Genomic DNA, 24032 nt, shown 5'->3' with positions numbered 1-24032 from the left:
GTGCCGGGCTCTTCGGGTGTATCTGGAGCGCACGGCTGATTTTCGGGTTTCTGATTCCCTTTTTGTCTTCTTTGGGGCTGCTTCCCGGGGGCGTAGGGCTTCCTCTGTCTCGATTGGTCGCTGGCTGAAGCAGGTCATTTCTTTGGCCTACTCCCTTTCTGGTTCCCCTCCTCCGGTGGGTGTTCAGGGTCGTTCCTCTAGGGGGGTGGCTGCTTCTTGGGCTGAGGTTCGGGGTGTTCCTCTGTCTGACATTTGTAGGGCGGCCACTTGGGCTTCTCCCAATACTTTCATCCGGCATTATCGCCTTCCCAATTTGCTGGGTGAGGAGGGTGGTTTTGCTTTGGGGGTGTTGGGTTGTGTTTGCCCTTGATTTCTTTGTCTCCAATAAATCTCTGGATTTCTGTGTTGTCCTGGTGGTTTGTTGTGATTTTTTCTTTGGGATGAAGGCCGGGTTGCGGCTTTGGTATGTCTCATTAGTAGTGAAGGTGTCGAGGACGGAGGGACCTGGGGGTAATGTCATATTACGTATGGTAATCCTCATTACTCCGGGTCCCGTAGTCCTCGACACCTTCATGACTTCCCTCCCTCCCTCCCTTTGTGCCGGCCTTCATCTTTGGGCTTGGTAATTCAGAGGGAATGCTGGGACCTGTACCCTTTTGTACTCCCGGCGGGAGGGGGGGAAGGGTGGGGGTAGGTCCAGCATTCCTTCTTTTCTTTTTTTCTGTCAGGAGATGGATCCATCTCATTAGTAGTGAAAGGGTTGAGGACTACGGAACCCGGAGTAATGAGGATTACCATATGTAATATGACATTAACAAGCACAAGTTGAGCAGGTATAAGAGCAAAACAAGATATGGGGAGGAGGGTAAGACTGTGCAGTAGTTGCATCTTGTATATGCACAGTTGAAAATACAGTGAACAACTGATGGTCTTTGTGAGGGAGTGATTTCCAGTGAGCTGATTGTTTGTTCTTTATGGGTTGCTTTATTGGTGGTTAAGAACAAATAGTTAAGACGGAGTACATAGTGCATCTTTTGCTTCAGTTCATAGTGGGAGAGCTGTCTGTCTAAGATGGTATGAACAATACGGTAGCATAGTCGAGTGAACCCCACATAGGCCTGGTGGGAGTTCGCCTGGGAGTAATTTGCAATGCAGCATTGTCTGCTCCTCTAAGAAATGCAAGCCACTCTCCCCACATATGAAAGGATACAATGCCGGGGTTCTTCCAATTGGAGAGATTTAGTTTACAAGCTAGCGATAGCTTCAAGTCTAGAAGAAACATGCCAGCTTCCTTTGTTATTTGTGGATCCAGTTGCCTAATAATACATATGAGTATTCATGAGAGGGGGTAGTGCCCAAGGTACATTTTATAATCTTAAAAATGCTACCCCAGTATTTTTGCAGTGTGGAACAGTAAAAGAGCATATGAGCAAGGTCACCTTTGTGATCTCGTAATTCCACAAGTTAGGATCTGGTCATAGATTAAGTTAATGTAGTTTTCCAGGGGCCCAGAAGGATCTGTGAATGATAATACATTTAGTTTGGGACAGCGTTAGCGATACCTAATTTGTGACAGGGGATTTGTAAATATTCTTCCAATCAAATTTTATGTTGTGTTTGCGTGGTTCTACTTCTCATTTTTGTTCATTTTGTGAATGAAGTTTAGTTGATTTTGCAGTAGTAGCTTGTATACTTTGGAAACCACTTGGCCAGCTTTACATAAGCTAGTAACGAGGTCAGGTAGTGATGGTTCTTTATTTAGAACTTAAAGTTTAGATAACTGAACCTTAAGTTTTAGAAATTTGTAGAAATCAAGGTTTTCCAACTGGTAGCGCTATTGCAAATCGGAGTAGGGGATTGGAGAGGTCCCGACAAATAAGTTTGGCCAGATTGATTCCTTTCTTCGACCAGTCAGTCCACACAACTGAGTGTCCATCAATTTTCATTTTGGGGTTGAGCAAGATGGATGCCAAGTTGGAGTTGTGGATCCTTGTTTTTTGAATGGTTGTCCATTCTCAGTATAGCTTTCTGAGTGTTGTTCTTGATATGTATTCTAAAAATGTATATTCAAAGGACCGCTTTACTTAACCTTCTGTCTGTAACACTGCAATGTCCTTTACTGTATCCTAACTTGCCTTTATTAAAATCATTGTTAATGTATTTATTAATGTTAATGTAATTCTCACCCTAAGTATAAATGTTATTGATATATTTTAAGCAAAATCTAATGCAGCAAATTTACTCGAACATTTAATTCATCCCTTCGTTAATTTTAGTTTACTAATAAGTTCAGGTATTTACTGTTAACACTTACCATAAGTTAAACAAGAGCACATTGTCATCACTAAATGCTAATTTATTGTCTTTTGCTTTTATACTAACTTACCATTACATAACAATGGGGTGACACAAGCACCCCTTGATGTATCTATTTGGAGCAACCATATATGAATACATTGTAACTACATTTGGTGGTTCTCAAAACACAGAAACATTTATACATTCAAATGTGTTTCCTTTGTGTGTGATGTTAAGTTTTGACAATAATATAAGCAAATTCTCCCTTACGTTCAGAAAGAGTACCTACCCCATCCTTGTTATACAGGTTGTGGCTTATTAAGAAGTATTTAGGATAAATGTATTCATTAAAACCTTATCCGTCGCATATCTTTATACTAAATTAGACTTCAAAGTAATTTTCCTGACGCTTGGGCAAATTGACTATTTAACTCAGTAAATGTACGCAAAGTAAACATGTTGTCAAAGTAATTGCCATTTACTGATTAACACTATTGCAGAGACAGTAGCGAGGTGAAGTAATGGTTGAACTTCATTTGTACAAAAGGCCATGGACAGAACTTTTAGTATGAGTATGTGCATTTGTGGGGCGCCCGTCAATGCCTTTGTAACCAATGACGTGCTTGTGCGGTAGAACCACTAACACTAGAATCACTGATATTACTTGTGTGCCTTTAAAGCCATGCACACCCATATCTATAGTTAGATGTTTTGCAAAAGACGTTGACCTACTGATGTATATCTTTTTATATACAATTCTAGTTGTTTTACTTTTATATGATTGCATAAAGAAAAGCAAAATAAACTCTGTATATTAAGCCACATGCTGCCGAGCCACTGATATGTCTGCTTCTGTAGACCCCTAACAGCACATAAGGGAGCTTTGGCATGCAGTGAAAATGCCTAAGCAAATGATGTAAATATCTGGTGTAACGTGAGAGATTCTGGTGTTATGGTAGCAATACCTGGCATGAGGTATGAGTAGTATCTAGTATGAGTACCTGGATATACAATCGTAAAAGCTGCCTCTTGGGGAATTAGAGCAATATCAACCATACAGTAGTAGCACCCTAGTGTGTTGCCTTCATGTGCACGTACATGCCTATTGGTGGTATACCTTTGGGTATGCATGTGATGCCTATGCTTGCCTGTTTTAGTGTGTGTTTATGTAACAAAAGCCACCCACAAATGGCCTGTCACTGCTTAATCTTTTATTGGTTTTTGTCTTCGGTTGCCTACGTTATAATACTATGTACCAACTATTTCTTTCACATTATTGGATCTGCATCAGTTCACCAGCTGGCTCAATATTCTTGCAGATGAGAGCGCTCTCATTCTTCCTTTGACACAACCATGACATTTTCTTGACTGTATAAATCAGGATGTCCTTACTGGAAGATGTGGATTCAATTTTTATATTCTTTGGTTTAACCCATCCTCTATCAATTTTCTATAATACGTTTGTTCCCTTTTCGACCACTTAACACCCATTCATTCTTTGAGATTGAAACATTGAACAAAGAGCAATGAGGATTGCACAATTTGACTGGACTGACCATTTTACCATCCCTAACACCCTGCTTGCCATACTACCAATACACCAAGGTGAATACAAAAGAGAAAAACAAACCATCAAACCCTTCAAAGACTTCTCCATAGAAATCCTAATGCATGAAGTCATCTCTCACTCTATTATCTCCACATCCGATGCCAACACCATTCTAAAAAAATAAAATCACTTTTCAAAAAACAATGTGAATATTGCATCCCAATCACAACACGCATATGGAAGTATGTGCATTCACCATCTTGTATTTAAAGACCTTGCTGACAATGAACATTCCATCCGCCAATTGGAAAGCAAATGGAAGAAAAACAGAACTCCAGAGGACCTCCTGCTACTGAATTCCCTCTGTGCAACACGTAGACAGCCTATCTCATCAGCCAAAACAAATTACTATACTAACACAATCAATAAAGCAACTAACAGAAGCAGAACACTGTTTGAGACAATCAAGCACTGCATGAAACCTTTGCCAGACCCACAGATTCTTACTCCACTGAAAAGTATAATGAGTTCAACCTCCTCTTTACTGAAAGAATGCAGAAGGTCCGACACCACATCAACGATACTAAGCCGGCTTCATCTCTTACACCCATCCCTTTTCCATACAATCCTGCAATGATCAGCCTTTTAAACCTTATTTCTGCCAGATCTCACTTACATACTCAACTCCCTCAAAACCGCTTCCTAGGAAGATGAGGTTTTACCCTTGTGCTTCTTCAAAGCTCTCTCTAGGGATGCTCTTTTATCCCTACTTATCATTATCAATGCATCCCTCACTTGTGGCATCTTCCCAGAAGTGCTCAAGTCAGACCATACCCTTCTACTCCTAAAGAAACCTACACTAGACCCTGATGACCTCGCTAACTACAGGTGATTCGTTCACCTACCGTTCATCGGCAAGATCATTGCAAAAGCAGTCCATGTTCAACTTTAAGATCACATCAATGCTAACCATCTAAGGTGTGAATACGAGTCTGGCGTCTTATCAAGCAGCATGGAGACCCCTACCGTACACATAGAAAACAGTGCCCTCTTAATCATGGATGAAGATGACCCCCTTACCCTGATATTGCTGGATCTCACTGCTGCCTGTAGACACAAGTTGACCATCCCCACCCCTGTACGCACTCTTGAGTCTCGAATGGTATTCACTGGCAGTGTCCCTCAATGGTCCTCCTACCCTTCCTACCTCCACCAATTTGCTCACATGTGGACCTCCAGATCCCTATCACCGGTGGATTCCACAAGGGTTCTATCCTGCCTACCATCATCTTCAACCTTTACTTAGAGCCGCTTGGTGCAATACAGCATCAAGATTGTCCAATATGCGAATGATGTACAACAGTACTTGAAAATCTCCTCTGCCTCAGAGATCCAACTCCTCAAACGCTGCTTGCACATCATCCGAATCTAGATGTTCAACATCTACCTGAAGCTCAACCAAACCATGACAGAATGTCCGTTATTTGCCGAGAACAACAAAGAAGATCTAGTACAAACCTGGCTCAATTACCTGAACCGTGACAACTTCAGACCGCAACTTTCACCAAATGCCAAGTCACTTGGATTCATCCTGGACACCAAACTCATCCTCGTGGAAACACTGCCAAAAAACAAAGGCAGCTGGGTAGCAGCTCTCGCTTCTAAAGTCAAACCATTTCTTCCAGAACGTGATTTCAGAAATCTGTTAATTCCTCATACTCTTGGATCTGTCTGGTAGTAATGCCCTACACCATGGCATCCCAGGCTCCTCACTTAGGGGCATCCTACACACAGCAGCACAATGCTTGGTACTCCTTAGCACACGTTTGGTATTCTACGTTATTGATATATACAAGTGTTTCCACAATACAGTTCGTACACCAAAAAATAAATTTCTTAATCCTTTTGTTCAGGGTTGGTTGTTGTTTATTGCAGGAGACGTCACAGCCAACACGTGTTTCGTCGTTTTGGGGAATGTAACCCCCGACTTTTTCAAGGCTGTTTAAAGAAAATGGTAATGTTGTAGCACATTACTTTTGATCATAACATTTATTCAGGTCTTTTAATCAACATCATGTGGTTATTAAAAAATTCGTGGTGGTGTGATATTCAAGTTACAACATTTGAAGGCATGCTAGTGCTGTGACATTCTAGTTACCACATTTGGTGCATGCTTGTTGGTATAAACAAAGATTTGTCTACAGTTTGTTGTTTCTTAACATCATAGGAAGTATGAGCCCATTAGAAGGTATGGAGAGACCGGTGAGGGTGTCATTATCGTTATCTTGGGGGTGGCATGCAAATTCTTTTAGTTGTGAATATTTTTTGTGAGTTCTAAAGTGGGTTCATGCTTATCTAGGAACCATGCGTTTAGTACCTATTCTCCAATGCTGCTTTTCGTTCTGTGTGAGGGAATATGGAAGCAGGTTGTAAGTTCTGAGTCGTCCTGATTGGTACATCAAGTACAACATTTACTTTGCTCATGATGAATTGGTAAAGTTACTTACGTTATTTGAGGTGATAATTCCAACCCTCAAAGGGGTTCTAGTGGGTATATCGTGGGTATTATAGAAGCTTCGTCGATGTGTTGACCAAAATAATGGTTCACTCTTTGTAAGCTGTAATTAATATATCAGACTTTAGTTGGGGCTATAAGGCGATATCCGTTTTTTGACATTACTCGTGAAGAGTTTTAAGAAAAAGCCACATAGCGTATTGCAAGCTTAACACTGGTATATAACGAAGAAAGTGCTGTACTAGTATATAAAATATAAAATTATAAAAAGGGGCTTCCCGTCTATTATCTTATTGTGCTTATTTGGGAAACCACATAGCGTGTTACAAGTTTAACACGGATATTTAATGAGGAAAGGGCTGTTCTAATATTTGAAAGTGCTCCCCGTCTATTATCCTATTGTGCTTATTGGAGAAGGACACTGCCGTGTCTCGTCTGTTCTTGGTGCTCCCCACGTATATTTACCCAGTGTCAATCAATTTTACATAATACAGAAACCCGTTCGGGTCTGCCTCCTGATATCGTCAACAGCTCTGTCATGCGCGCTAGTTCCAAAACAGTCCCACATACTTGCGTGTGGACCGCAATTTAAATAGTTAATTAATCCCCTCTGCTGTTTTTATATCTTACCTTATCGTAGTGGTCTTCACGGGAAGTTATTCGTCCCTTCTGCTTCATATAAGTTGCAGTGTTTGTTTGGACGGGTGGCGCCATATATTTAAGTAGGAAGTGTTGCCCGATTGTTGGCATGCGTCACTTCCGGTTCGATTCACTCGAAACCTAGTCCCAACCCCAGTACTATTTGATGCAACTAAGTCGGCCATTTTAGACTGCCTATGTAGTGTAATGAAATAGACCCTTTTAGTGGTTTTGTCAGATGTTTTCGTGTTCTGGGGACATTTATTGCACGTATTAAATAAAATTAAGTTTCACAAACTTGAATTACCCAATTTTAGTAATTCATGCTTAATATATATACCCTGTATAATTTAATCATTTATATAGATTACAGCTACCAGGTATTTTTTACATTGGGAAATTGTATATTCCAAAGTTAAACAACGGTGAAGATTCGTTTTAATTTTCACTCAGCAGTTGCTTGAAATTTACATTGTGCTACTTGATAGTAAAACCCTGTTTTTCACATGTGAGGGTTTCAAATTGGTGGTAGTTGAAATCTAACCCTCCAGTGCTCCCCATCGTGCGTGTGTATTGTGTGATTCACAATGTTCACTAAAGGTTTTGTATTGGGCCAGTCTCTATTGTTATCGAATTTCTCCATCCCAAATGGGCTCAGAACAATTATATGTGCCATTAAGTGGCCCACATCCACGTTCAGTAATACAGGCATACCATACAATTATTTAATGTTATTTATAGTACAGAATTTCGTTACAGAATATGCAATGTTACTCATAAGTTGCAGTTCATATATAGTACAGATATTCATTACTATATGTGTGAAGTTATTCCTTAGTTGTTGTTCTGTCTACAGAGGTCTACATTGTGTATGGTTTTGTTGTGCTTATGTGCCTAAAAAATAATGTAGCTCCTGGTCAATGTTGAGGCCCAGTTCTACACTTTTAAGTGTCATTATCCAGATTGCCTCTCTTCTTCGTAGGGCTAATTCTCTGTTACCCCCTCTGGGGTGGATAGGTACATGTTCAATCCCAAAGTACTGGAATGAGTGACTTGATGTTTGTGCAGGGCAAACGGACATGTGTGCTGCCACTGGGTAGCGCATGTCACCTTGTTTGACCGCCCTGATATGTTCATTTATTCTGTCCCTTAGCATTCTCTTAGTGCTTCCTACATATCGTTTGCCGCATTTGCAGTCTAGAGCATATACCACAAATTTACTACAACAATTAATTGTCGTGTGAATTCGGTATTCATTGTTGTGTGGTCCTTTGAATCCCTTCATCTTTTTGTAGGCCCATTTACATGCTGCGCACATTCCACAGCTGAAAAAGCCTGGAAAAAATAACCAAAAGCTGTTGGCTAACAGATCCAGGCTTTTTCAGCTGTGGAATGTGCGCAGCATGTAAATGGGCCTACAAAAAGATGAAGGGATTCAAAGGACCACACAACAATGAATACCGAATTCACACGACAATTAATTGTTGTAGTAAATTTGTGGTATATGCTCTAGACTGCAAATGCGGCAAACGATATGTAGGAAGCACTAAGAGAATGCTAAGGGACAGAATAAATGAACATATCAGGGCGGTCAAACAAGGTGACATGCGCTACCCAGTGGCAGCACACATGTCCGTTTGCCCTGCACAAACATCAAGTCACTCATTCCAGTACTTTGGGATTGAACATGTACCTATCCACCCCAGAGGGGGTAACAGAGAATTAGCCCTACGAAGAAGAGAGGCAATCTGGATAATGACACTTAAAAGTGTAGAACTGGGCCTCAACATTGACCAGGAGCTACATTATTTTTTAGGCACATAAGCACAACAAAACCATACACAATGTAGACCTCTGTAGACAGAACAACAACTAAGGAATAACTTCGCACATATAGTAATGAATATCTGTACTATATATGAACTGCAACTTATGAGTAACATTGCATATTCTGTAACGAAATTCTGTACTATAAATAACATTAAATAATTGTATGGTATGCCTGTATTACTGAACGTGGATGTGGGCCACTTAATGGCACATATAATTGTTCTGAGCCCATTTGGGATGGAGAAATTCGATAACAATAGAGACTGGCCCAATACAAAACCTTTAGTGAACATTGTGAATCACACAATACACACGCACGATGGGGAGCACTGGAGGGTTAGATTTCAACTACCACCAATTTGAAACCCTCACATGTGAAAAACAGGGTTTTACTATCAAGTAGCACGATGTAAATTTCAAGCAACTGCTGAGTGAAAATTAAAACGAATCTTCACCGTTGTTTAACTTTGGAATATACAATTTCCCAATGTAAAAAATACCTGGTAGCTGTAATCTATATAAATGATTAAATTATACAGGGTATATATATTAAGCATGAATTACTAAAATTGGGTAATTCAAGTTTGTGAAACTTAATTTTATTTAATACGTGCAATAAATGTCCCCAGAACACGAAAACATCTGACAAAACCACTAAAAGGGTCTATTTCATTACACTACATAGGCAGTCTAAAATGGCTGACTTAGTTGCATCAAATAGTACTGGGGTTGGGACTAGGTTTCGAGTGAATCGAACCGGAAGTGACGCATGGCAACAATCGGGCAACACTTCCTACTTAAATATATGGCGCCACCCGTCCAAACAAACACTGCAACTTATATGAAGCAGAAGGGACGAATAACTTCCCGTGAAGACCACTACGATAAGGTAAGATATAAAAACAGCAGAGGGGATTAATTAACTATTTAAATTGCGGTCCACACGCAAGTATGTGGGACTGTTTTGGAACTAGCGCGCATGACAGAGCTGTTGACGATATCAGGAGGCAGACCCGAACGGGTTTCTGTATTATGTAAAATTGATTGACACTGGGTAAATATACGTGGGGAGCACCAAGAACAGACGAGACACGGCAGTGTCCTTCTCCAATAAGCACAATAGGATAATAGACGGGGAGCACTTTCAAATATTAGAACAGCCCTTTCCTCGTTAAATATCCGTGTTAAACTTGTAACACGCTATGTGGTTTCCCAAATAAGCACAATAAGATAATAGACGGGAAGCCCCTTTTTATAATTTTATATTTTATATACTAGTACAGCACTTTCTTCGTTATATACCAGTGTTAAGCTTGCAATACGCTATGTGGCTTTTTCTTAAAACTCTTCACGAGTAATGTCAAAAAACGGATATCGCCTTATAGCCCCAACTAAAGTCTGATATATTAATTACAGCTTACAAAGAGTGAACCATTATTTTGGTCAACACATCGACGAAGCTTCCATAATACCCACGATATACCCACTAGAACCCCTTTGAGGGTTGGAATTATCACCTCAAATAACGTAAGTAACTTTACCAATTCATCATGAGCAAAGTAAATGTTGTACTTGATGTACCAATCAGGACGACTCAGAACTTACAACCTGCTTCCATATTCCCTCACACAGAACGAAAAGCAGCATTGGAGAATAGGTACTAAACGCATGGTTCCTAGATAAGCATGAACCCACTTTAGAACTCACAAAAAATATTCACAACTAAAAGAATTTGCATGCCACCCCCAAGATAACGATAATGACACCCTCACCGGTCTCTCCATACCTTCTAATGGGCTCATACTTCCTATGATGTTAAGAAACAACAAACTGTAGACAAATCTTTGTTTATACCAACAAGCATGCACCAAATGTGGTAACTAGAATGTCACAGCACTAGCATGCCTTCAAATGTTGTAACTTGAATATCACACCACCACCAATTTCTTAATAACCACATGATGTTGATTAAAAGACCTGAATAAATGTTATGATCAAAAGTAATGTGCTACAACATTACCATTTTCTTTAAACAGCCTTGAAAAAGTCGGGGGTTACATTCCCCAAAACGACGAAACACGTGTTGGCTGTGACGTCTCCTGCAATAAACAACAACCAACCCTGAACAAAAGGATTAAGAAATTTATTTTTTGGTGTACGAACTGTATTGTGGAAACACTTGTATATATCAATAACGTAGAATACCAAACGTGTGCTAAGGAGTACCAAGCATTTTGTGGCATTGCCTAACTAGAAGAGGGAAAGTGGTTCTCTTCTCCTTGTAGCACCGTTTAAACATTAGTAACCGATCACTTGTATACAAGAAAAGTGTACATCTCCCTGTGGCGCCGTAACCTAGTAAAAATTACCACTATTCTAGTAGCCAAACACAGCAGCACAACTCATCGAGGGATACAAGAAATATGATCATATTACCCCCATCTTGATGTAATTCCATTGGTCTCCCTTGCCAGCCCGCACCATCTTCAAAACAAGCTGCATAATTTACCAAGTCAACACGTCAAGCATCCCAGCTTACCTCTCAGAGTATCTCACCATCTCTGGAGGTCCTCGGCACGCCTGCAGCCAGGACACCATCAGACTGCAGACTAAAAAGTGTAAAAATGAAAAACATCGAAGGCACCAGGCCTTCTCCTTTTGTGAAGGCTGGATATGCAACAACATTCCCCATATTCATCATGACTTTCCCAACGCAGCTCCAATTTAGGAAAGAGTTGAAGACTCTCCTCTTTATGGAACACTCCATCACAGTGCATTACCCGTCCACATCCTAGTTTTCTCTCCTATTATTCATTGTTTTTATACTTGTCATAACGCGTCCCACTGCCTTTTGGCTCGGTTCGCACTACAGAAAATTCCCATATACATGCATATATACTTTGCTGAATCCTGGTATGCTAACATTGGACTCTAAGCGAATGGAGCACAGTTCCTCATCTGAGGAAAGAAAGTACTTTTTTTAGCAATGCATAGGGATCTTTCCTCCTACAATGAAATCAGGAGAATTGAGCCTCTCTGGGATTGAGTAAGTTTTGTCAGGAAATAAATGCTTCAACGTAATATTCTACCTTGGGGGCTTTGCTGAAGACCGAAAATGGGATTCCCTAAGGTTTTGGGATATTGTTTCAACTAATGGCTTACAATGCCCTGAGCTGCATGCTGATCCAGTGCCTACACTAAATTATTTGTAAACAGTGTTAGTAATTCTAAGAGTTTTCTAAGTGCATGTAGATGTGCCAAAAACGTCCCAGATGACAACACGTGTTTAGATTGCTTATTTTAATTTTGGAGCATCCCTCCTGATTGTATACTTCTATTTGTTTTGATTAGTCTAGGGGTGCTGTGCAGTCATGGCGTCGAATGACGTTGACCCAGAGTTCTGCATCGGTGTACTGGTGAAGACTTTCTACCAGTATGCCGGGAAGAAGAGGATGAACAGGAAGGAGTTTCAGAAGATGGTGAGCACGGAGCTGAACCACATCCTTTCAGTGAGTGAAAGCCGCCCGTCTTTCAATGCAGCATGGTATATGTTGAGTAGTGCTTTAAGTTGGATAAACATTTTTGGGAATCTCAACAGCGGCTGTGGTCCAAGTAGCACTACCATGGAACATTTGTAACAGACATGGCCAGTGTAACTAAGGGTGTTGCCTATTCATGTATACTGTTTGATTAATGTCTAAATTAAACCTTCATTTGTCTTCAGAGAACAGAATAGGAAAAAATTAAATTAACAGCAAACATAATTTCTATTCACATTTTGCATATTACATACACCCAACAAACACTGAAAATCCGTATTTTGGAAGACCACGGAGGCCATTTTCAGTCTTCCACAAAGTGTGTTTATTTAAAGAAGCTTGTGGTAGGGATGTTGAGTTGCTGGTAGAAATGTGCAAAAAGTTGTTCAATTACTAGTTTTGCCCACAAATTAGTGAACTGAGCAGTTGCTCTAAAAGTGGTGTAGATTGAAGATATTTCCTTTGCAATTCTCATTCCCCTCAGTGTCAACAAAATTCTCTTTTCTGATGGAGAATAGCTTCTGGAGATTACTTTGGAATCCCACCCAAGGCCCCTACCCAATCTGAAACTGATAAGAGTCACAGGTGCCAGGAAGGGCCACCTGGCTTCAGATGGGCATCTCACAACTTCTCTGCATGTGACGGAGCAGCCCTAGATATTGCGCCTCACAAACTAGTGATATCCAGTCCTTTTTCCCACACATCTGGAGATGGAGCCGCAAATAGATTTTTCTTGACCAATTCTCCTCTAAAGTCTTTCAGTTCAAAGCTATGTATGTCGTGTTGCAGATCATGTTTGCTGCTGACCATCATAATGACTGATAGACTGCCCTGATGTGTTTGAGTAAAAAGCACAGCAGGGTGCTTTCTCTGTGCTATACTAACTGCTTGACGAGAAACCACACATCCATCAAAAGTCGGTTTAGGACTCCACTGAAAACCGAGACCTGATCATGTACTCAATCCGTATGTACTTCTTCAGAGAAAGGACATAAAAATATAAATATGACAGCAGATTATTTTCGCATCAACTTTTTTAGATCTCGGCTCTAGACGGCGCCCATACGCTGTCTCCAACCGTGACATGCTATATCTGCTTTGTGGTACAGAAAGGATTTGGTCTGTAAACTCTCTAGATACTGCAACTGAATGAGCCTATCCTGACTTTACACCAGGAGCCATAGAACCCAATCCAAAGGAGAGTGGAAATTACCATTCATGACCCAAGGGAAAAGTGTGACACCATTACAACAAGCAAGCTCAAAAATCAATTGAAAAAAATCAAAATTATATTGAAGCTATTTACACATTAAAGTGGTTGCACCGTTGTGTAAAATAGAAGTGCTTGAAAAAAGTGCTCGTTCATAGATGAAAAAGAAGTCAAAAGGAATACAACATCATTTAAGCAAATTTTAACAACAATTTATGTAGCGCCTTGGCCTGTCTGAGACCTTTACGCTTAGAATCTATCAAATTCCATCCACAATATATAGGTACAGTGTTCAAATCAGGACTGTCCTGGCTAATTTAATTGCCGTATCTAGAGAGTTTCCATTAGGACCAAATCCTTTCTGTACTGCTGTGTACCCAGGTCCTACTCTCTACTGGGTTACCCCATTGTTATGTATTGTATCTGCTTTGAGGGCTTCATCCCGTCCATAGGCTTGCCATTTGCTGGCTCCCACATCGCTCTGTTATTCCTTATCCTCATTTGTCCATGGCATGCATGCGTCATGCCTCTTCCTGTTTTTAGCACTCCCCGAGCGCAGGGACCAAGTACACTAACCCTCCATTCTCCCTCATTGTATGACCAATTTAGGGACTTTTTTCCCCTTTGTTTATGAGCCCTCTGGAGCGCTGTTGTTTTCATTCTCACCGAGCGTCGTTTTATGATTTTCTTTTCCTTATCACATCCCTTTCCCCGTGGCAACTTGCCTTGTGCAACCCCATGATCACTTCCCCTTTATTTTTCATGCAGACCTGTAGCTACTGCCATCGTGGCTGACTTTGGGGCACCTTTAACATCGGCTCAGAAGGCAAACCTCGATCACTGCCACTAAAGGATAAAAGAACTGAAACACAGACCCACCTCCACACACTTACACAACCTAGCTCATGTGCCTCCACCTCTCTTCCCTCTCTTTCTTTCCCACTATTCAGACTCCTGCCCTTCTCCTCTCATTACTCCCCCAAACCCACATACCTTCTTCCCACCACAGTTCAAAGTTATCACCCTTCTTCATCTCAACCAATACACAACACATCTATTTCTTTCAATGAATGCCCTGAGAACTTTATTTACTCCACAGCAGCAGCCACACATATTTCGAGCCAACAACACATGACGTTGCACACTCCACACCATAATCCAATACCCCCACATCACCTCACCCCCCCTTCCTCACTTCACCTCTCAAAAAGAACTCCCCTCAGAACCCGTCACCCCCCTCGAGCAATATCCATGCTCAGCTCTGCCAACCCTGGAAAAAAAAACTAGGTTACCTCAATTCTACAATCTCCCATATTGAAGCCTCCATCTCCCACATAAGCTCTAAAACTTCTACTGTACTCAACTCCCTTACTCCCCCTGGCGAGCACACAATACCCTAAACTCCTAATCCAGAGGAGTACTCTTCTCCCTCGGCCAAAAAGAGCTGTGCACAATCTCTCCCAAACAGAAATTTCTAATTTACTTGCTAGCTATAATACCTTTAACTCTCCCACTGTATCCTCTCCAGACAACACAAATCTATGCACTATACCTGCCATCTACCTGGTCCAAACCAAACGGCAGCCACTTACAACCTAGGCACCAACCTACAGGAACAGTGCCTTCCTCTGGAAATTAAAGTGCAGCACTGTTCCCCTTTCAGCAGCTATGCCATTTACCACCCGCCAGGTAACTGCTCTGCCTTCACCGAGGAATTCACTGACTTTGGAAATGACACATGCTCACAAATTGATCTTTCTAGGAGACTTTAATCTTCATTGGGGCATCTCACAAGATTTGGCCACCAACCTGCCTGCGACATTCCTCTCGGGAAATAATCTTTTACAACACATCCCTAAACCAACATGCTACAAAGACTCCACGCTTGACTTATCATTTCCAAAGATGCCCTGCTAACAGCTGATGATCCTATACCAGGAGACTGGTCTGACCACTTCCTCATCCCTTTCTCACTGCACCTCTCTCATTTTGTAACCCTGGGCCAACCTAAAAGAGCGACTACCTGGTTTTACAACACTGGAAACATCGACGAGACACTCTCTGCAACACAGCCAAGAAGGTACTACCATATATCAATGCCAATGACTTGACCACCATTGTCTCACTAATCTTTCCGTCTTGATAGACAATGTAGCTCCACTTCGAAGCAGAAAGAAAAGGCACACACCCTGCCCCATAGTTCAACAAGTCCCTCTATGATGAAAGAAAAAACCTGAAAAGAGATCTGGGTTAAATCCATCATTGTTTTGCTCACCATGCCACCCCAGTTTAGACCTGGCTATATGCAAATCAGTCTTGACCCTGTGCCTCATGGGAACAGTCCTGCCCGAACTGCCAAGCCAGGTCCTCCCTGTACCGGAAACAAGCATCCTAGGACCGGTTTCGGGGTTTCACCCCTCTTCAGCCGAGAGAGCTTGATTCCAGTGGCACAGTGAGCCCAGGACCCATGTCTGGGCATACCTGGCGCACTTAGGGCAAGAAAGCAAAAGACAAACAATTGATGGCCGGAATGCAGAACAAATCAAAACATTCACCCCCAGTCAAGAGATCTGAGTTAAATCCATCATTCTTTTGCTCACCATGCCACCCCGGTTTAGACCTGGCCATATGCATATCAGTCTTGACCCTGTGCCTCATGGGAACAGTCCAGCCCGAACTGCAGAAGCCAGGTCCTCCATGGACCGGAAACAAGCATAGAATGGCATAGTGAGCATCAAAACAATGGATTTAGGCCCAGATCTCTGTACTGGGGTGAATGTATGACATTGTTCTACATTCTGTCCATCAATAGTTCTTTTTGCATTTGTCACCCCAAGTGGGACGGTTATGCTCAGACGTGAGTCCCGTGCTCTCCATGCCACTGGAATCAAGCTATCCTGGCTGATGAGGGGTGAAACCCCGAAACCGGTCCTAGGATGCTTGTTTCCAGTCCAGGGAGGACCTGGCCTGGCAGTTCGGGCTGGACTGTTCCCATTGGGCGCAGGGTCAAGACTGATTTGCATATGGCTGGGTCCAAACTGGAATGGCATGGTGAGCAAAAAAACTATGGATGAGGCCCAGATTTCTGTAATGGGGTGAAGTATGATATTGTTCTCTATTCTGTCTGAAATAGTTCTTTTTGGATGTGCCACCTAAGAAAGCAGCAGAATTCGCACAATTCTTCTGAGAAAACGTGAAACAGCTCCTTGACCATGTTACACTTCATTCCCACTTGAGGACTGCAAATCCAAAGGCTTCTAGCACAGCTTTGACTTCATCACTGAAAATGCCGTCTTCAATAGCATTCTGAAAACAAAACCTTTGAACCGTTCTATTGATCCTATCCCTAGCGACATTGCAATCAATCAATCAATCAATCATGCCATTTGTATAGCGCACTACTCACCCGGGAGGGTCTCAAGGCGCTTGGGGGGAGGGGTATGCTACTGCTCGAACAGCCAGGTCTTGAGTTGTTTCCTGAAGGCGAGATGGTCCTGGGTCAGCCGAAGGTGGATGGGGAGGGAGTTCCAAGTCTTGGCAGCCAGGTAAGAGAAGGATCTTCCTCCGGCGGTGGCTCTTTGGATGCGTGGTACGGCTGCGAGGGCGAGGCTGGTGGACCGTAGCTGGCGGGTGGGCGTGTAGATGGTCAGGCGGTCGTTGAGGTACTTGGGGCCCAGGTCGTGGAGAGACTTGTGTGCGTGGGTGAGGAGCAAAAGACTTCTACACCTACACGCTCCCCTAATGGACTAATCTGGTTAACCTCTTTCTCAGCCAAGGCTCCTTTCCTGGTGCCCTCAAAACAGGTCAGGTGACCCCACTTCTAAAGAAATCCTCTGCTGATGTGAATGACTTTAATAACTTCTGCCCTATCACCGACCTCCCCTTCCTTGCTAAACGATTAAGAGATGTGTAGTGGAGGAACACTCCCAACATACCTAGGACAATGACCTTCTTGATGAGTTTCATTCCGGCTTCAATCAAGGCTGCAGCACTGAAACTGCACTGCTACAAGTTATCAACGATGCACTGCAACTTGTTGATTCGGGCAACTCCTGATCCTTCTGGACATTTCTGCAACCTTTGACACTGTAAACCATAAAACACTTCTGAACACATTACAACAAAGAATGGGATTTGAAGGCACAGTCCTCACATGGTTTGAATCGTACCTCACAGGCAGATCTCAGATGATTAAAATTGAAAACTGTCTTACTACAGCAAAGGCTGTGAATCCCCACACCCACCCTATTCAGTCTTTACATGGAACCGCTGGGAGACCTTCTGAAAAAGACCCGGGATCCATTATCCCCTCTTTGCTGACGACACCCAACTCTACCTCAAGGTGTCCTCTGCACATGACATTTCATTCCTCGCCACCTTTCAACTGCACCTTCTCTGGAGGATCCGGCGTTTCATTCTTGAGCAAGACCTGAAAACACTGCTTCAATCTTTGGTGCTCTCCAGACAGGACTACTGTAACTCTCTCGTTGGAGGCCTCCCACCAATCCCTTTTAGAATCCATCTTCCATTTGGCTAAGTGTTACGTCTTCGGGGCCAAAAGAAACAACCATATTTCATCCATAATGGTTTCTGTGCGCTGGCATGCCATTGAAGCTAGTTCACTATACAAGACTGCATGCATCACCTGTAAAGCCATACACACTTCCACCCCTCGCTACCAGGCTAACAAACTCAAAATATCAGGCGGCTGCAAACCTTCACGCAATGCTATAAATCAAGTGAACCGCCAACTTTTAAAAAGAAAAAAACTCATGGCGCAGTCCTTCTCAGGTAATATAACAAGAATTAGGAATTCACTACCTCCAAACCTTCGCACATCCTTCCGTTTTTTCAAACAGAGCCTTATTTGGCCAATTTGGGCAGCGGCAGCTAATATCTCAATAACTTTTTCATTCCTACAGCTGCAAAAGCTCATGCAGAGGCAGACGTCCCGGTAGTCATCTCTCATCTACTCCTCTGCTCCAACGACTAGAATACCTTCCTGAGTGCTTTAGATGTTTGGGCCATATGGGGATCAGGTGGTTTTTCCAAATCTGTTAGGCGTGAACAGCAGATCAGTGGTTTCTGTAAATAACGAGATCGGGTTACTCCCTGTCATTCCTCAAAACACCCACTTGTGTCCTACCTCACCCTGCCACCCCACACCAGAATCTTGCTGAAAGAGGTTCTTTCTCTTCTTGTGCAGTATTCAACTGGAATTGTTCCTATTTGTCTGAGCGAAATGTTATTATTCCGTATCCCTGCTTGAGCTGATAAAAGGTAGAGTGATAGACTCAACTCTTGATTTGTGATTTCTGAACAAATGTTTGAAACACAAAATGGTCAGAATAATCACCTCTGAGCAAGTCCTTTCTTCCTTTCAGGAACAAGATTTGATGTCTTCCTGAAATCTTCAAAATGCTGGATTTCAGGAAGGTTTGATGAGAGAGATGTTGTCTCTGATGAAAGTGATTGGTTCACAAAATGTGACAGTAATTCATTGCATTTAACTGTTGTAAGAAGGACATTTAAAGCTGGAGAGGAGGCCGCTCGGATAAACTGAAATGATGATCAGAGAAAGAGAAATTATTACAATACTCTCTTGAGAAAACAGAAGTTGTCATTTTCTTCATGGGGTTTAATCTGAAAAGGGGTTTATCTGTGATGTGTGGGTTCTAGCAGCATGTATCTTATGTGTATGTTCGAAATAGGTTAGAAGTATATTGGTATTCCTCTTTTGGAATGGAGCTCAACTGAATGAAGTAATCTTCAGGAGAATATCTCTCAAGATAGAATCTTCCTGGAACCTATAAGGATAGAAGGATGCACATGTTTTGTCCTTTAAGGTATAGACTACATCTAGGGAAGAATAGAGGATAATTCCAGGTTTCTGGTCCATTATGCAATGTCAGGAGTTATTGCATTGGCAATTGAAGCCTTGCTTGTTTCTTTTTTTTTAAGTCATATTAATATTACTGGATCTTTGAGAATAAATCGAGCAACGTATTGATGAAGAAATATGCCCTTGTGAATCATTTTTTAATTTCCTTATGCCTAGAGCACCGAAGACAAAGAAGAGGTCAATGAGCTCATCAGATTGATTGATGCCAATGAAGATGGCAAGATAAGCTTTGAGGAGTATTGGAGCCTGATCAGCTTGATCACCGACACACTGAGCAAGCAAATGGCCATGCATTCCGAAGTAAGTGGCTAGAGGAGACGCCTTGGCCAAGGACTAGTCTTGGCTATGAGAGATTCCAGATATTATGGTGGTTGCAAAATTCATTCCTTGGCCATTGTGTTAGTAATGGTAGGTTAGCTTTCCCAAAATACACTCACCCTTTGTGTTCTTCGCAATGGATAGTTGGAAGCAATGTATGCACAAATTAATACAATTAATGTTTAACATAAATATTTTTCCCTTTGGTGCATTTTTTCATTTTGGGGCAAGTCTGCTTGGGGAAGTTGAAAGAGAACATTTTTTGCAGGATGAATCTCCTGTTTATTGGTTTGCTGTGTATTATGTATGTGTTTCATATTCATATATGTGCTATAAGTGTAAAGGGAACCTACCTAAAATGCAGCGGAGCGCTGTACAGTGTCTGTTCAGACAACAAGTGAGTGGAGGGATAGCTGGTTTCTGTGCACAGAAGTGAACTGTTACTGTACCTTGATGAAGTGCTGCTCATAGAGGGGTTGTGAAAGCTGAAATCTTAAATAAAATTCATGTTCTAAGATTGTTCTCTAAAAGCAAGTTTTTTTCAGCTGGATGGCATGTGATGCTCCTGAGCTCTTAACAGAACGCCTAACATCAAACTTTGAGCACAGATAGATACACTCTTGTTCAGCAACACAAATGTACCCAACATTTCAGTTTTCAGGCAAAGCAAACAGCTGTGTATTCATTATGCACGAGGCAGCTACCTCCTTGTACATCTGATAACATTTATTAAACAGTACAGTCTGCCTACTGTGGATATAGCCTTGGGGAACACTTGCAAATACCAGAATGAACATCATATCTCACTCCCCAGTCTTCCCAAGCCATCCGAAGCTGAGCTCTGCAAAATACCATTTAAATTTTTAGTTGCTGAAACGTATGCCTGCGTTAGTGCTGCGGTACAAAAGGGGGTGGTGATGGACGGAGCATCTGAACCAATCAAACACTCACACCCAGTCAACAGATCTGGGTTTAATCCATCACCATTCTTTAGCCCACTCTGCCACCCCAGTTCAGACATGGCCATATGCAAATCAGTCTGACCCTGTGCCTCATGGGAACAGTCCAGCCCGAACTGCCAAGCCATGCCTTCCCTGGACCGGAAACAAGCTTCCGAGGACAGGTTTCTGGCATTCCAGCCGTCTTCAGCCCGGCTTGCTTGAATCCAGTGGCAAAGTGAGCAAGGGACTCACGTCTGAGCATACCCTGCCAACTTATGGCGAACAAAGTGAGTCCCTTGCTCACTTTGCCATTGGATTCAAGCAAGCCGGGCTGAAGACGGCTGAAATGCCAGAAACCGGTCCTCGGAAGCTTGTTTGCGGTCCAGGGAAGGCATGGCTTGGCAGTTCGGGCTGGACTGTTCCCATGAGGCACAGGGTCAGACTGATTTGCATATGGCCATGTCTGAACTGGGGTGGCAGAGTGGGCTAAAGAACTGTGATGGATTAAACCCAGATCTGTTGACTGGGTGTGAGTGTTTGATTGGTTCAGATGCTCCGTCCATCACCACCCCGTTTTGTACCAATGCGTTAGTGCTGCAGCAATGTGCTGATGTGACTTAGGCAAGATGGAGTTGGTTTAGGTTTTGCTATTTTGGCCTAGGCCAGAGGTCTTCAATCTGTGGGGCGCGACCCCCAGGGGGGTCGAGGAGTCCTGGGAAGGGGGTCGCCGATTCTGTCAGAGTGCAGTTCCTGGCGTCGGGCTGATTGAGAGTGCTCACGGCGGAGGCCTTATTCACACCAAGGTGTGAAAAACATTAAAGCCTCATTAACAAGTAAAGGTCTTTTGATGACCTGTGAAGTACTCTGGTGTGCCTTTGTATATGTCCCTGAGGCTGTTTCAGCAGGGCTCACATACACGAGCTGGGGGGGCTGGGGGAGGAGGCTATAGCCCTTTGAGTTCAATGGACTTCGCTGTGGAGTTTATTTTAATTTGTAACGTTTTATATAGCGCTAGTTTAACCTGTAGATATCTTAGTGTGCCAGTGGAATGGTGGCTGCTGGTCTCGCCTGCTTTCTGCCACCTCTCCTGGGTCCCACCCCCCCCCCTCGCACTCCGTTGTCTGTGCATTTTCGCACACCCCTGCGGCGCATTCTGCTGTCCTTGGATGGATTTCGCACCACCCTCCCCCTGCCAGCACTCCGCTGTCCGTGATTTTTTGCCCCCCCCCCCCCCGCCCGCATGATAATTGGGATTTCTGTGTGAGAATGACAACACTCGTTTGAAACAAACAGACATGGAGAAAACCTTTCAATCATCCTTTGGATTGTCTGTTGCATGACATTACCTGCAAAAGGGGTGAGTGAAACATGTGTGGTCCTTTTGCAAGCCTCTCCGCATTATAACTGGGGGTGTTCAAAGTCTGCTTAACTTCCTTTGCACAATTATGCGAAATTTCAGCAATTGTGTTCGGAATTCAAAACTGGCATTTGATGATGTTTGTAGCTTTAGACAGGAAGATGCATTTTGTGCATAAAAAAGTGTTAAATAAACACGCACATTAGCTGCCCGCACTCTGTAATTCGGGTTGTTCACATGCATACATGTGTGTGTGTGTGTACATGTGTATGTATGTATGTATGTATGTATGTATGTATATATATATATATATACATATGGATAGATGTGTGAAAAGGTGGGTGGGTGGAGGATGAATGGATGGATGAAAGGGTGGATGGATGAAGGATGGATGGATAAAAGGTTGCATGGATGGATGTGTGAAAAGGTGGGGGATGAATGGTGGGTGGATGGATGGATGAAAGGGTGGATGGATGAAGGATGAATGTATGTAAGGATTGAAGGATGAAAGGGTGGGTGGATGGATGTATGGATGGAATGAAGGATATATGGAAGGATGAAAGGATGGATGGATGTGTGAAAAGGTGGATTGAGGATGGATGGATGGATGAAAGGGTGGATGGATGAAAGGGTGGATGGATGAAGGATGGATGGAAGGATGAAAGGGTAGATGGATGTATGGATGGAAGCAAGGAAGGATGAAGGAAGGATGGATGGATGTAAGGATGAAAGGATGGATGTGTGAAAAGGTGGGTGGATGAATGATGAGTGGATGGATGAATGATGAGTGGATGGATGAATGATGAGTGGATGGATGTAAAGCTGAGTGGATGGATGTAAAGATGAAAGGGTGGATGGATGGATGAAGGATGGATGGATGTGTGAAAAGGTGGATGGAGGATGGATGGATGGATGAAAGGGTGGATGGATGAAGGATGGATGTATGGATGAAAGGGTGGATGGATATATGGATGGAATAATGAAAGGATGGATGAATGATGTATGGATGGAAGGATGAAAGGGTGGATGGATGAAGGATGGATAAAAGGGTGGATGGATGAAGGATGGATAAAAGGTTGCATGGATGAATGATGGATGGATGTGTGAAAAGGTGGGTGGATGGATGGACGGGTGGATAGGTAAAGGATGGATGTATGGATGGAAGGATGAAAGGGTGGATGGATGTATGGATGGATAAAAGGTTGCATGGATGAATGATGGATGGATGTGTGAAAAGGCGGGTGGATGAATAATGGGTGGATGGATGGACGGGTGGATAGGTAAAGGATGGATGCATGGATGGAAGGATGAAAGGATGGATGGATGATGGATGTATGGATGGAAGGAAGGATGAAAGGGTGGATGGGTGAAGGATGGATGAATGATGGATGGATGGATGGATGGATGTGATGAGGTCTAACAGGCGCATTTATGGTTGTAGATAGTTGTTGATGATGAGGAGTACCAGTTTCTAAAATCTTTTGTCGGAAGGGGGTCCTTACGCCTAAAAAGGTTTTACAAGGGGGTCCTGGCATCAAAAAGTTTGAAGACCTCTGGCCTAGGCACTCACAGTAAGTCTTTAACTGTTTTCTGAAGTGGAGCCTTCGACAGAAAAGGACTTTTTCCTTGTTTTTTATTTTTTACACTTCAGTCTTCACTCTGATGGTGTCCAGCCTGCTGGTGTGCTGAGAGTCACCAGGGATGATGTGCTGGTAGCCAGACAGGATTGGGGGTGGGGGTGGAGGAGGGTGCTGGTTGAGATGGCTTTGAAAATGATGCAGTGGCTTATGAAGATGGTGATGGGTTGCAAGGGACCCAGTTGAATTCCACCCAGGTAGGGTGATCTGATCATATTTCTTCAGGAACTGGATGAGAGACTACAGCATGAAGCATGTCCCCTGGGGCATGGAGTCTAGGAGACCATGGGGAAGAAG

At 42.8% G+C, this 24032-nt stretch overlaps 1 protein-coding gene across 3 annotated transcripts in view; it reads left to right on the top strand.

The window, feature by feature from the left end:
* Window positions 1-24032, top strand: part of LOC144797647 (protein S100-A16-like) — a 119068-nt gene that overhangs the window by 67133 nt on the left and 27903 nt on the right. For 2 of the 3 annotated variants that reach the window (XM_078668350.1, XM_078668351.1), the window contains 2 exons: window positions 12183-12340; window positions 19639-19782. In XM_078668350.1, coding sequence (XP_078524476.1) covers window positions 12203-12340; window positions 19639-19782 — 282 coding nt within the window. In that variant the 5' untranslated portion in view covers window positions 12183-12202. The remainder of the gene's footprint in view (window positions 1-12182; window positions 12341-19638; window positions 19783-24032) is intronic. The other variant, XM_078668352.1, reaches the window with a different exon arrangement.

Source organism: Lissotriton helveticus, chromosome 12, assembly GCF_964261635.1.
Source record: "Lissotriton helveticus chromosome 12, aLisHel1.1, whole genome shotgun sequence".
NCBI lineage: Eukaryota > Metazoa > Chordata > Amphibia > Caudata > Salamandridae > Lissotriton > Lissotriton helveticus.
Note: the sequence above shows the minus strand (reverse complement) of the source record. Positions and strands in the feature narration are given on the sequence as shown.